Raw genomic sequence first — 15,431 nt, 5'->3', positions numbered from 1 at the left:
TGTCTTCTACTTGGCAGGCAGAAACTTCCTCCTGGGGGGTTCCATACTCCATGGGCACAGCCAACAGGAAGACACCTCCTGGATTCTGTGAGGAGCCTGGCACACTAAGTCCTAGGTACAAACTGCCCCTTCACAGCATCAAATAATTCAAGTTGGAAGGAACCTCTGGAGTCCATTTAACTCCACCCCAGCTCAAAGCATGTCTAATTATATTTAATTAGATCAGGTTGTGTGGGACCACATCCTACTGAGTCTTGGACACCTTCAAGGAAGGAGATTCCATAGTCTCCACAAGCAAACCACTCCATCAATCACTCCCCACTTCAGTTCAACACTGAATCCAGGTCTGCTGTTCTGCATTTAATATACTACCAGTTTTTGTAAAATTACAGCCACTAGTCACTCTGCCAGTTCCTGGGTCACCAACTTCTCAGATGGTAGAGAACTGGATGCATTTTAAAATAGGCATGTTTACAATAGAGCAGGAACCAAGCAAGATGCCAACACTTGCTTACAAGTCCTGGGAAACAATGTTTGGCATGTCTGCCACATAAAACCTGCCATTTCTTGTTACAGCCTTGCTGTGGGATCACCTCACCTTTACAAAGGCCCAGACACAAACATTTATTTTTCAAGGCACACCGTTTCTTTTCTCATTGTCTAAAAACTGTAACCCCAAGCAAGAAGGCAAAATCACTGCATAAAATGAAATGGTGACCACATAAAGAATCGTTAATTATTGACAGATATAGGAGGACAGTTTAGATGACATGAGCTAGCAATGGGTGCTTGCAGCTCAGAAAACCAATTTCATCCTGGGCTGCAGAGAAAGAAGTATGACCAGCAGCTCAAGGGAGCTTCCATCCTCTACTCTGCCCTCATGAGATCCCACCTGGAGAACTGTATCCAACTCTGGGGTCCTCAGCACAGCAAAGAAATTCAGAGAGCAGGAGCACTTCTCCAGTGAGGTGCCTATGAGGAAAGACTGGAGTTTTTCAGACTGAGGAAAAGAAGGCTCCAGGGAGACCTTATTGCAGCCTACTAGTATTTAAAAGGGCATATAAAAGAGATGGGGACAAACTTTCTAGCAGGGTCTGTAGCAATAGGACATGAAGTAAGTTTTAAATTTAATGACTGTCAATTTAGAAAATATATAAGAAGTTTTTTACGATGAGGGTGATAAAACACTGGCACAGGTTGCACAGAGCCTGGCAGATTTGAGATGAGAGATCAACATTTGAGATGAGACTGGGTGGGGTTCTGAGCAACCTGATATAGTTGAAGATGCCCCTGCTTATTGCAGGGGAATTGGACTACAAGACCTTTTAAAAGTCACTACCAATCCAAACAATGCTATGATTCTGTGATCTTACTTTTTAATGCTACAGGACTTCACGCAGACTAAAATGCTCCTGTGCTGACCTCTTTGGACACAACACTGTCAGCTTTGTCTTTTCTCCTCTTTTTTTTTTCTTCATAATTCTACTATTTTTGTTAATACAGTACTTTCAAAGTCCTGCACAACCAGTCAACACCAAGGCAAGAGGCCACAAGCAGACTGAAACACTAAAGGTATTTTTAAAAAAAATTCTCCATTATATAAATCATGTTGATGTTGAATTCCTACTCTGTCAGAAGACCTCTGTATTTGGTGTGGAAATGTAAGTCAGTCAGCAGGTCTGTTGAAAAAAAAAGAATTACAGGCAGGCTTTATATACACATCAAAAACTCCCTACCCTTCTCTGTAAGTGTTCTGATGAATTATTAGATTGCTCTGTGCCGAAGTTATGGACTTTAACACATTCATGGCTACAACGTAAAGACAAAGAATGCAATACACTAGAAATCTTGATGCTTTTATATGGACTTTTCTTTTAAATACACAGTCTAATTTTTACATTATTTATTATCATTATTTGTGTATTGTGCATGAGCTGTCCCACTGTTTACAAAACTGAACTGTGCATGAAAGGTGGGGCTGCTGAGTACAAAGGATTACCAGTCTATTAATTAGCTTGTTATTTCAACTAATTAATATAGTGTAAAGAATATTTAAAAGGAAGTGATTCATCAAGAAGTTACTGGCTTCCTAGCATGTTATCTACAAGACACAAACAGAAAACACCACTTCAAGATACATCACTGGTGGAAGTAGCAATTATGTGCTCTGCAATCTGCTACCACAGTTCCAAAGGGCACACATACAAATGCGGCATACAAAGAACTTCATTATCACAGTAAGAATATCACCATGTCTTTAGACATGCACACATTTCACATTTGCTTTTAAAATCAGAGGTACTATATATAAAACAAATTACATTTTTTTCCCCCCTTTTTCAATTCTTTCCCTCTAAGGTATTTTTTTAGCCATTCACATAGCTCTGCAGTCTACAGTTTTAAGTTACTCAAATGTAATATTATTGGATGCCAAATTCAATCACAGCTGAAGTATACACAACACTTCTCCCTTTACTGAACACACAGAGGACAACAGTCCTTTTCCTATTTATATCTGCTAAGACTACACAAATTTATGCAGACTATGATAATCCAAAAAACACTAGCAAAAATTATTAAAGTCAGCCTTGTCAAACTACAGTTGGGAGATTAATTCAGCACAAAGGGAAAGGGCCTGAGGATGTGTTCACACAGCATTATAGCCCAGTGAGTCCACATAACACATGAACTAGACTGACACTTAACCTCCAGAAATCTAACACAACACTGAGTAAAACAGGAATTTGCACTACCTCTGAAGGCCTCCCAGCTTGTCCAAATTCAGCATTCACATTTACTCTCTAGCCCCCCAAAGGATACTACCAACATGTCAACAGTATTCAAGCAGGCCCTGTAAACCTGCTACAGACAGACATTAGGAGACCCCACTCCAGCACAGCAGACTTGCACCCTTGACAGCAGCAGATGTTTCTATCAGCTGCAGAGCTTCTCCTTCCTGTTCACTGTCCTAAGCACCACCCTTCCCTGCAACAGGACAGCACTAGCAGAGATCTTCTCCCTGGTCCATTTCAGCTAACAGAATCTCTAGAAAACGAGACAAAAAAGGACAAGATGCAAGTATGTGTATGCTCTCCCAAAATGCCTCACAGAGGCTGCTCCTTCAGGACCTGGATAAATTCTCTCAACTCATAGCTATGAATTAAATTTCAAGAATCTGAAACAGCATACATGGAAGATGCAAACTATCCCTTGAACTTTCATTCAGCATTCTTTGCAAGTTACACTGGTATTTTTGACTTTGAGCATACTTGGTAGACTATGCTTTCCCGTTAAACAGGACCACTCTGCCACAGAGGCATCCTGATGATAGTCACCTCAAAGGATTTAAGTTTCCCTTGTTTGTTCACCTGGGACACACTGCTGTCTCAAGACAGAGATTTGGCAAAGCATTTCAACACAGCGGTTAAGAGATATCTCAGATGTGAGGCTTCCCATATTTGGGAATTTTTGGCATTCTTGCACTTTGCAGCAAAAGGAGGAAGAATTAATCATTCATTGTACCCTGTCACTATTCAGGAAAAAAAAAAAATCAAGTTAGCATTAAAAAATAATTCATTTTATCTCCTTGCATGTTTAAAGTGTTATGAAAACAAACTTCGGATTCATCTTGCTCTTTCATATGGAGACTGAAGACTACAGCACATACAAATTAAAAGCTTCTGAAGCTGTACACACAGAAATGAAAAAATGATTTACATGTTTGCTTACAATGAAAGCAAAGTAAATTGAATACATTTGATTTCAAAGTTACAAATTGAATACATTACTGAAGATATTTGCAGTATTTCACAATTATATAACCATAGCCAGTCATCATTATCACATCTATTATGACCTGAAAAGGGAAGTTGAAAGGAACTAAATGGTTCCAGTTTTCTACAATCACATGACATTACATCTGTTTTGATAAAAACTTGAAGATGCCAGACTACTTTAAATCTGTAAGACCAGGTTTTGAGCAAACTCTTAAGGGGAGATAAAGCTTCAATGCCTATCAAGAACGACTCAAAGACAGGGAAGTGCTGAAGCTTTTAAGACTGTAAATCTGTATATCAGGTATGATAAATTCTAACAATAGACAGAGTGTGATATAAGATGCCCATGTATCTTCCTCAAAGTTTCCAAAGTAAACACTGTTTCTTCTGTTTCTAGCCAGTCTACAACATGATGAAGGAGACTTCAGTTACCTTGATCTACTACCCTTCTAATTTTGCCACATAGGGGACATTATCAAAATTAAAATAAGTGCAAAAATCTTAATAAAGCAGTCAAGAAATATTTAATGACGTATTTAGCTCAGTCACTAAACAAATGTGTGCTTTCTGGACTAAGAACTGCAATGGAAAGTTCAAGTCTATGAAGCACTATCTAGCTGCAGTTTTCAGAGGCCAGAGAAAACAATAACAATACACATCTGGGCTGTTCTCACCCATCCTCATGCTGAGACACAGCAGTGGAACACAGCACAGGGTCCTGCCTCACTTAACAGAATTCTGAATTTCCTGTGGTTTAAATGCAGAAACATACTTCAAGTGTTCTGAGTATTTTTAGACTTAACTGGATTCAAATTTTCAGAAACAGTCAATTACTCTAAACAGATGATAGTCTGATTGCTGTGAATTTAGTCTCACTAGGCCCTATCTCCACCACACAGAGCTGTCTCTTCACACTGTTTCTTTACCCAAAAGAGCTTTAATGTGGCCAAAGACTTATGTCAAAATGTTACAGAGAATTAGTCCAAATAAGATCATTAGACTGGTTCCAGAAGGTAGTTATTCATTTCAGTAACATCTTCCTACTCCTAGCTCCAGAACTCAATGTATAAATAGTACCTGAATTTGAATACTTGGCTGTTCCTACCCCAAACTAAAGCTTGAAATATGGGGTTCACCTCCTACGGAATTACTGTAAGGACTGATTGCAGCAGAAGAAAAGGATGAACAAAAATAGTACTTCATCCAACTACTCACACCATTTATGGTGCTCCCGCCTACAAGACTCACAGCATTCTGAAGACACAGCATGAGATCATTTGTGATCTGATCCTAGCATCTAGTTTGTGTCTCTGCTTATCAAAGTCACCATAAAATAACTGTTAATATTTCTTGTAGAGCAACATTTGGTAGTTACCACCCTGAATTCCTCCTTCATAGATAATGACACATTATCTTGGGAATCTTCTGGAAAGCTCTGCAATGTAAGCCACTCCTGGCAGGTAATATATGACAATATAAAACAGGAGTCACACTGGCAGCCTCCAAATTTTCCCGTCATTTACTTCTGTCTGTCAGATACTGCCACGAGGCAGGTCAAATAAAACACAGTCAGGAGCTTCTGTCAGGTTGAGCTGTAATGTCTTGCTATGGGTGAAAATTTATTCTTCCTCAGAGGGAGCTGCAAGCCATCTCCAAAGCTTACCACACAGGTTCACAGCTGATGGAAGGTGCATACCTGTATGGTCTATTACTCAAATGGATAGTAGCCTTGTCTCTTTTAAAAACATGCATATTCCTTCTAGAGAGGAACTGCACTTAAAGACAGAAGAGCAAAGCAGTACTAGCAGCACAAACACTAATTTATACTGTGAAGGTGGTACAACATGGGATCAACCAAGTGACTTTGCAGTGAAACCCAGGAACACTCAAATAGTCCCTTTTGAACAAGTTAGCCAGAAAGCAGCTGTGCAGCTCAGAAGAACAATGACCAACACTCCCAGGTATATGGATTTCATCCCATGTGTTGGAAGCCAGCCTTGCAAGAGATTTTTGGAAACCTAAAACAGACTAGCATCAACATAATGAGGCTTGAGTCTCTGACACACCACGAGGCACCAAATCTACTCTAGGATATCCTGAGCTCTGCCTGTGCCATGGTGCCACTATTATGGTAGGGCTGAGCAGTTCAGTAGATAACACTTTGCCCCAGGACATAATATTTTAATGTCTCAACTCCCTTACTCATTAGTTATTAGTAATTATAAGACTACTTCTGCCTCTCCAATATGATGATTCAGTATCTGACTTAATTTATAAAATACCTTTTTACCAAGCAGTAAGAAAAATGAATTCAACATCACTTTAGAGCTTGAAGTGGGAGAAGGCAGCTTTGAGCTGCAAGAAAGTACAGGAAGCAGATTAACCACATGAAGGCAGGAAAGAAGCAGAAGGCAAGACTTACTGAGGCTCTCGAATTACAAGAAGTCTAGTTATTAACAGGTACACAGCACTACTCTAGTTTCTGGCTCCAACTGTGCCCAACATAGTTTAAAACAGTTTACACACAGAAGTTTCCCTGCACTCCAACAATTCTTCCACCCCTCCCAAATGAGACGATGACTCATGGGTTATATTTTTTATCTGTGTGTCTTTAATAACTAAGGCAGCAACTCCTTACTCCTGCTTTCTTACATGCGCATATGTCTAGCTTATGTTTATCTTTTTCATGGGTATCCCTTTCAGTTTATCCTGAAGCAACTGAGAATAATCTGACACTTACTCAGATGTGCACTATTAATGAAGATAACTGATTTTGAGAAAGAACTTGAACTTCAATTCTAAGTTGCTCAAATCTTCAGCAGCACACCAGGGCTTTCAGTGAATTTTGTGGGAAGACCACCTTTGTTAAACACCACAAAATTAGCTGGTCACCTGTTTCCCCCTTTCAGTATAAGTAAAACCCCCAAATTGTTACAGTCAAACTGGTGCAACAGGTTTACAACAATGTGTGTATGATGTGTGACTGAAGTTCATAGCTAGCAGGCTCCGAACAGTGACAACTCTCATGGATAATCAAAAAGGCCAACCTGTCTCTAATTACAAAAACCTAAGAACACAAAATGTGCCTATTGTAAAGTTGATTTTGACCAGCAGCAATACTGAAGTAAAAATGTGCTTTCATTTATACTCTTGCATAAACACCATTCAACTCAAGAGGCCTGTTGAATACTTTTCTCTAAGTATGGGAGACAATTAAATATAACAGAAAAAAGCAAAAGAAAGACAAAATTACAAGACCACAGACAAAAACTGTCACACAATCAGCATAAGGTAACTGAATTATTGACCCAACACATCTTTTAACAATGGAGTTGAAATTTAAGTTCCTCCTCCTGCACCTCGTTCAGAAAATATGCAACAGCTAGTACAGGAATGCCATGGAATCATTCTTTAAACTGAAACAAGCAGAATTGTTACAATAGTAGCTCCCCCACACATCTCACCGGTACCTGCTCAGCCCAAATGAACCTAAGGGTGTCTTGTCAGTGCAGACTTGCCTTACCACACAAACTACTTGTGCCTACAGAATTGCACATGACATGATTTTACATGCTGATCCCTGGGGATTACGGGAAATAATTAGGAAAGAGAAGTTTCTCTTCCAGGTAACAGGTCAGATGTGCTAGTGTAAGTCAGCATCACACAAGAATGCTTGATGACATAATTTTTACTGACTTCTGAGGTCACAACATTGATAGAAGGGACAAAGGAATGTAATAGTCCACATAGAAGAAGCCACACCACAAAGTTTTCGCACTGTCGGTTTCATGATTTGATGGCCACTGTTGCAAGTGTGCATTTTCTAATAAAGGACCTCGGTATCTGACAACAGTCCATGCCAGGAAGAATAATTTCTATGTCTTTAGCTTAAATAACTAGTTCTGAAACTGCAACCTACGGCTATGCAGGTTTACACTACCTGCTGCCCAAAGCAAACCCTAATTTACTCTGATCTAGATTATGCATGGGTGGAGTGGCGGACAAAAGCCGTAAATTCCCATCCTTTATCATGCTGGAAAAGGAATGTGATATGGAGTATCACCCAACAATGAGTCAAAGGATGTCAAAAGTGCACACATGATGAATAAATCTACTTGGCGGAGGAACTGCCGACAGCCCGTAGGCGCTCGGCACCCTTCGCCTACAACCCGGGGCGTGCCTGTACAACACGGCCCCTGGCGCTGGAACAGCGGCCCGGGAAATGAAAACGCCAGGCCCGAGGCCGCCTCCATCGAGGAGCGGCCCCAAGCCGGCGGACGCGGCTCCCGGGCGGGCCGCGCCCCGTCCCTCGGGCTGAGCGGCCGGAGCCGCCTCACCCTCCCCTCCCCACGGCCGCGGGGCGCCACAGAGCCCGCTCGGCAGCGGCTTACCTCCTCCGCCTCCTTCCCCAGAGGGATGCCCATAGCCCGGAGGCCCGTCTGCAGCTCGGCAATGTCCACCCTCCCGTCTTCGTTGAGGTCCAGTTTTCGGAAGAGGTTGGCGTACCGGGAGTCGCCATCCTTATTCCCTTCGCAGGCGGCCGCCGGCAGAACGAAGCCTCGCAGGAGCTGGAACATGTCGGGGCCGTGCAGCGCCTACACACGGACAGTGTCACTCGACTCCCACTAGCTGGGCGCGGACGACACACCGCCCGCGCTGCAGCCTGCTCTCGCAGCTGCCAGGGGAGGGGAGAGAAGGAAAGGGGAGGGCTGGCCCGGCGGCGAGGAGCGGAGGGAGGGCGGGGAGCGGCGGAGCTCGCTCCGCCCGTGCCTCCCTCCCTCCGGCCCCGCCGCTGGGCGGGAAGTGTGCGCTGAGGGGAGAGGGCGGCCTCAGGCCCTGGGGCTCGTCGCAGCGCTCCTGCCCGCACCGACATGCTTTTACCGGCTCAGCGTTTCCATCACAAGCAGAGAAATACCACTGCAAAAAAGAATTTTAGGTCCCTAAAAGACATAATTTGGATACTTCGAGTATCATTCGAGTCCCCCCATTCTACTTGGGCGGTGGAGGGCTCAGTTGGATGTGTATGAAGAGCATCCCAACCCAAGGGCAGTCTGAAAGAGCTTGGCTGCTTGGCCCAACAGAATAAACATTAAAAGAGGAAACGTCTAGAGCTTTTTTCTTCATAATGGCTTCATAAATAAATCAGTGGAGTTAATGGAAAAGTACACAGGTGGTCTAAGAGTAAACATAGAAAATGTCACCAGTCTCTCTACAAGAGAATTGCAGTAGAAAGGAATTTCAGCTGCCACTGGATTGGCAAACTGAATTGCTTTCTTGGTGCATATTCAACCAGCACACAACCATGGAAACTGCATTTCAGCCTTACAGTAGAAACTTTGCAACCTTGCTCACAGAGTAATTTATAGAGCCAATGTTCTACAGTGTCTGACCATGGACTAGTATTTGAAAATGGGCTAGATTTGCATATATAAAGACTGCTGGATTGTGTTATAGGTTCATTGTGTCACAGAGTAAGTGGTGTGGGAAGGGATCTCCTGCTCAAAACGGGCTCATCCATGAACTCTGACTGGGTTACTCAGGTCTTTATTTCATCTTTGAAGACCTCCAAGGATGGAGACTGCACAGTCTCTCCAGGCAGCCTGGCCTAGAGCCTGACCATCCTAAACACTGAACTGATCTCATTTCACTTTCTGCCTGCTGTCTTTTATCATCCCACCATACCCCACTACAAGAAGCCTGATCCTATTTCCTTTGTAAACTCTCTGTAGGTACCATCAAGATGGAGGCCTCTTTTTAAGTCACCCCAAAGCCTTATGTTCTCCTGGTTGGCAAATTCAGTTTCCTCAGCTCCTCTTCCCTGAGCAAGTGCTCCAGCCCCCAGACATGGTGGCCATCTGCTGAACTCCAGTTTATCCACAATCTTCAGGTATCAGGAAGCCGAGAACTGGACTAGTGTATAAATACAGTCTAGCTTGTGCAGAATAGAGATAATCTCCATCTCCTGGCCATGGTCCTGTTAATATAACCCAGGATGCTGCTGGCCCATGCTCAGATTGCTGTCTGCCAAGACCCCCATGTCCTCTCAGCTGCTCCCTGTGGTTGTAAGAGACTGTCCCTTCCTATATGCAATACTTCATGTTTGTTCATGAATTTCATTAAGTCCCTGCCACCCTATTCTTCCAGTTTTTCTGAATGGCAAACACACCACAGGGTCTTCCACCATTTTTGGGGAATACTGGAAAACACTGGAATAGGCAGAGCCTGAACATACTTTACCCCTATCTGGAATAAGGAAAGTAAATACTGCTGGTCACTGCATCCCAACAATGTAATACTGCTAAGTAGTACAGCCTTTGATTCCATTTTTCTCCTCATACCATCATCCTTACATCTTTCTCTAATGCAGTAACATTCTCTTTTATCCCTACCCAGAATATGCAAGTAGTATCTGTACTCTTTACTGAATGCAATACCTAGATAGATGATATACATGGGAAGGAAAAACAGTGCCACCCTAGCTCTCACTGCCTACCAATAGGTTCCTGATAATATCCAGCATTGCCACTGTCTGAGCTCCCAATATTACGCTTATTTTCTTATGTACTAAGAATTTCTTATTCTACTAAGTGCTGTATGTGTATGTTAAGACCATACATACTCAAAAAGTAACACCAACACTCTGTCAATAAAACATGTGAAAAGTTAGTTCCAATAGTCCAAAATTCAAGGTAATCAAGGAAGAGATGCATTTGTTCTTCCTGAAAAACTAAAACAAGCTGCTTGTGGCAGACTTGGCTTTCATAAATGCATCCTGCATAGGTTTAATTTATATGGTGTGTCATACTGTTTAGAGTTGTGTAGGAAGGAAGAGGATCCCACAGAGAAAAAGCAGTTAATAGCTTGATGGTTTGACAATGAACAATGCAAATGGATTCTGCTTTGACTTGTATGCACAGCAGACATTGGAAGTACCAGCTGTGTATCCATGTATCATTGATCCAACTGTTTATCCACTATGAGACACAACAGTGAAATTCATTCTTCATGTTTGCACTGATCTCCCTGAAAATGGAGTAAGTAGCACTGTATGAGCATAAGTAAGAGCTGTGCAGATGGCTTAAATGCTTTGACTTTCGAATGACTGGCTGATAATAGTGAGGAGGTGAGAGTTTCAGGTATTTTACACATGTTGGTAGATAAATCATTAGGCACACCCCTGAGAAAGCCATTGCTCTTTGGAAGATACTGACACTCCTTAGGTCTACTCAACCTCCTACAGGGACATCTAAGACAGTGACCACAAACACAAATCCAAAGATCGGCATCATTTAAATCAACAAGAAAATGAGTCTTGCCTATTATTTGGAAGCTAGCTCTAACACAGCTATAATTTCTTCTACAAATGACCTTGTTTGGCAGGTTTTGGAGCTACATCATTTACCAAGTCCCTGTTTGTTAAAAAGGAATCTTGAATAGTCCATGACTTGGCACACTGATTTTTACCTTGCTTGAAGGAATTGCAAAGGACATCTGAGTCAAGAAGTAGTTTTGACCAAGACATCTTGTTTTAAATGTCTGGGTGGGGGGCTTCTGGTTTTGGTTTTTTGTTTGTTTTGTTTAATTCTATTACATTTTTATTTGTTTTAGTATTATATGGCTTTTTCATATCAACACTGATTAGTATCAGAAGAGCAAAAACATAGAAAAAAGGTACGTATTTAACTTACCAGAAAAAAATTAATAAGTGTTATATCAATAGATATGCAATAAATATTTAAATTATATCAATACAATCCATTTAGATGAAGTGCTAAAAATATCACAAAACCTCAGAGACTGGAAGAAGACTTGATATATATTATTAATAGACTAAAGGATAACTCAGCCGAATTGTATTTTTAGGTGTCTGCTTTAGATACTCTATCTCTTTTTCCATGAGTAAGGAAGCTCTTCATAATAATCCTAAGATTTTGAAAATCATCTACTGCATGCACCAGAAATAATTTCTGGTGTAACTCCAAGGAGTGCAGGGAAGTTGAGTAATTTTTAAATTATGAGATCAAATCCAGTTCTGTTACACATTTAAAATGGTCTGTTAAGCACATCCAGAAGTTTTATGTCACCCAATGGAACAGTCTTCAGTTCACACGTGGGAGGTTATAATTAAAGAACACAAAGACAATAAATATTTAAGAGGCAACAGACAAAGTTCAGTGTTTTTAATTTATTTAAGGTAAAATGAATACTTGCTTCATTTTATAGATGCAATTAACTCAGTTTTAAACTAACATAAAATAATTCTTAAAATATTATGGAATCTTAATGTCATATAGTAAACTATAACAAATTCAGAACATTTAATTACTTTCATATATTTTTCTTTACTTGTTCTTGTCTAGCACACAACATTGGACTGATTTTGCATGAAAAAGGTATTATGTCTTAATTCAGACAGACTGGTGCTGTAATTCGGGTAAATACCACTTACAAGCTAAGAAATCATTATTTAAAATCATGAGTAGAGGTTCAGCTGGCTTCTGAATGTGTCTCCTGTGACACGTTCCCATTTTGGAGGGCACAGAACACCCCAGGACAGGGTGGGCTTTGTTTACAGCACAGCTTTAAACAGCCAAGCCACACAAAGACAGGGATCCCTCAGAGGGTAATCCGAGGGACAGCCCTGTGGGTCTGGACTAGACAGCCACAACCACATTTGGAGGACTGAGACTTAAACAGCAAGAGAAATGTCATTATTATAATGTTCACCTACACACATTGCATTTAGCTCCCACCAACCTCACTTTTTAGTTTAATTTCATTTCAGGCATCCAAATGAATCTCTTCCACGACCAAGACAAACTGCTTACAATGTGCTGCTGCTGGAAGCACTGATCTGGGTACAGATTGGAGGCCAGACCTTACATCAGAGCCAGAGCAGTGATCCATCTAAAGCCAAACCTAGAAGCATTTCAATGTTTTTCTGATGCTACTGTTCTCAGGAAAAAGAGGTATAGGTCAGAAATCAAGTGCCCAGCAGGAAAACAGTGCCACAGAAATATACAGGCCAAGTGGATAAATACAGATCACATCAGCACAACCTCTAACAATGATGATGCTCTGCATGATTTAAAAATCCCAGAGACCTGTTCTTCAGCTATCCACAGAATCACCTGTCCATAAAGAACATTGCCTATTAACTCCTGCAATTTTGTAACTGAAATCTTTCATTCTTCAGGAGAGCAAACAGCTCTTGAATTATTTGTTTTATTCTACCATAATTGGGGCATTTTGTAAAACATGTTTTTCTTGAGTAGTTGAGGTGTTGTACCTGTAATATCCAACTTCTTTAAAGATTTAGGAATTTCTCTTAAGAAAAACTTTCAGTGCTTTAATCTTACAGAAGTTTTTTTTATCAATGACAACATAGGATTGTTATATTACCTGCAGTGTTCATCTGTTTTTTTTAAAACTTTTCTGATACTCTGAGGATCTTTTGATTAAAGATTCTAAATATATTTTAAAATCTGTACTTCTGACACTTTTGACTTTGACTCTTTTGGTCAAGAAAGTTATACTGAATATAAAGTCTTTTCTAGTCACCTGTTCAGAACATAAATATAGCCCTAGAATAGATTGGGCTTTTTCAGATAAAGGGTTGCCTTTGACTCCAACCTCCTAATATCGTTTGGCATCCCCCTGTCTTTTTTTCAGCAGTCAGCCCCACAGGATGGCAGGGCACAGCAAAGGCCAGTCTCCCCAGGAGCAGCAGGATGAGTGCAAGAGCTCAGAGAGCAGGGCAGGGTCCCCAGGCTGGACGTGAGCAGGGAGAGGAGGCAGCACGGCAGAGGCAGCCCCCAGACTGTGCTGGGAGCACCGCAGGCTCCAGCAGCAGCAACCACAGCCAGGCACCTAGAGCAGAAAGCAAGCTCTGAAACCAAGCTAAGAAATGAGCCTGGGGGTCAGGGCCTTCAACAAGGCACAGACAACACAACGAAGATACAGCGTACAAAGAGAACTGAAACAAGGTTCAAGTAAGGACTGCTGGCTCATGGCTGAGCTTAAATGGGTCCCTGAGCAGGGGGCAGGTGAGAACCCAGATGAGGTTGGTCAGGGCTGTTGGTCAGTTTTTGGGTAAACTCTTACAACTGCCTAAGGAGCTTGGTTATACGGGGAAGCTGCTTGCATGGGGTAATACTCAAAGTACACATAGGCTTTTATAATTTATGAGGGTTACTGATCTACTTCTTTGATTGAATGAAGTAATTTGTTTTTCTTTAAAATATTGATTAATAACTGGACCAATTATATTTATTGAACTTTAATAGACAATTTATCTGGCCTGTAACCCTATTTTTCTTTCCACATCTTAATGCAATGGACCTTCCAGATAAATAGGGTAATGTCTTCTATCTACCAATTTTTTCAAATAACTTTAGAGCTGGGTCTTTTACCTGAAAAGAAAGGAGGCTCTTGCTACAACTTGATACCAACTAAGTACTAATTTAGTCCCTTTAGGTACTGAAAGCTTTTCACCTTCCATTTCTTTGAACAGACAGCTGATGAGTGCAGTACCCGGAGAAATTGCTTTGTATGATATATTGTAGGCACTTGTGGTCTGTTAAACAGAAAAGACTTTCAGGATTACTTTACGGCATACCAAAGAAATGTTATCAAAAGGGGAACCATAGGTCAAGACCAAATTCCTAGATCTCCTCTCTAAGATATATTTTTATTAATTTTTCTCCAGTAAAAAAAGATTTCTTTCAGAGACAATTATTTCTTGACATTTAGGAGTTTTGTAGGGAATTCCTTGTTAGGAATGTAAAACTGACAATGACAACAGAACTACCCCTGCAGTTTATTTTTTACTAGAAAACTGTATATAAATTCTTTTTATGTATGTTTTAGGACAGGGAAAAAAAAACAAACATTTCTTTTCCAGACACTCCATTTTTATGTTTTTTTATCCTTTACTACTACTTTTTTTTTTTTTTTTTTTTTCTCCATAGGATTATACTACAGGACAGTTGGGGACATTCCTCTATACTTAGCTGCATATTATTTGTGGTACCAGTATTCATCAGGTACGTATTCTATGAAAAATATATTTCTATAGATTTATACCAAATGAGGGGCAGCACTACTTCCACAAGCTGCAAGAAAATTACAGGGGCAGATCACACTGCATATGTAATCTTACAAGTTCTTTTTCTTACCATGTGATTAGGTGCTTGGTTGTGGGAAGACATGCTGTGTGTTTCTTACGCAACGCTGTAAAGAGGAAACTGATCTGCTGATGGAGGCTGTTCGGAGCTTGCTTTATGTTTAAATATCCTGGAATGGTTTCTTACGACAAAGCCGCTCCCTAGAGAGCACGTGCTGGTGTTGAACTTATGCATTAAACAAGAGCGTCGCGTATGTGTTGCCGTAATTATCCAGGCCAAAGGACTGTTCTTTAATGTAAACACGGATGCATACACCCTCCTTCTCGACAAGACCGTGAGCATCTGTTGCTTGTAGCAGAAGCGGCGCTGGTTGTAAATTGCAGGTTGAACGGCTGTACAACCCCTATAGGGTTTAAATTACAGTAGAAGGAACCTAAATCCAGAGTTGAAATGTCGACGCCTAACCGATGCTTTGTTATGTTACTGTTCTGTAAAGGACGAGCTGTGACAGCACGGGAGGTTTCCGCTC

At 41.1% G+C, this 15,431-nt stretch overlaps 1 protein-coding gene and 1 long non-coding RNA gene across 4 annotated transcripts in view; one reads left to right on the top strand and one right to left on the bottom strand.

Annotated features, from left to right (window-relative positions):
* The window catches only part of SLC25A24 (solute carrier family 25 member 24), a 24,793-nt gene extending 16,164 nt beyond the window's left edge, over positions 1–8,629 (bottom strand). For 2 of the 3 annotated variants that reach the window (XM_086901714.1, XM_086901713.1), the window contains exon 1: positions 8,168–8,629. Coding sequence is in view for 1 of the 3 variants with exons in the window: in XM_086901713.1 (XP_086757839.1) it covers positions 8,168–8,353 (186 nt within the window). In the remaining 2 variants the exon portion in view is untranslated. The remainder of the gene's footprint in view (positions 1–8,167) is intronic. The other variant, XM_086901715.1, reaches the window with a different exon arrangement.
* LOC147651610 (uncharacterized) lies at positions 8,559–15,412 on the top strand. Its single transcript, XR_015290397.1, has 3 exons — positions 8,559–13,822; positions 14,747–14,821; positions 14,965–15,412. It is a non-coding gene; the product is annotated as an uncharacterized LOC147651610 (long non-coding RNA).
* The last annotated feature ends 19 nt before the right edge of the window (positions 15,413–15,431 follow it).

The sequence above is a fragment of the Cyanistes caeruleus genome, chromosome 9 (assembly GCF_971803275.1).
Source record: "Cyanistes caeruleus chromosome 9, bCyaCae1.hap1.1, whole genome shotgun sequence".
In the NCBI taxonomy this organism is placed as follows: domain Eukaryota; kingdom Metazoa; phylum Chordata; class Aves; order Passeriformes; family Paridae; genus Cyanistes; species Cyanistes caeruleus.
The sequence above is the reverse complement of the archived record's forward strand: the minus strand, read 5'-3'. Positions and strand labels throughout refer to the sequence as shown.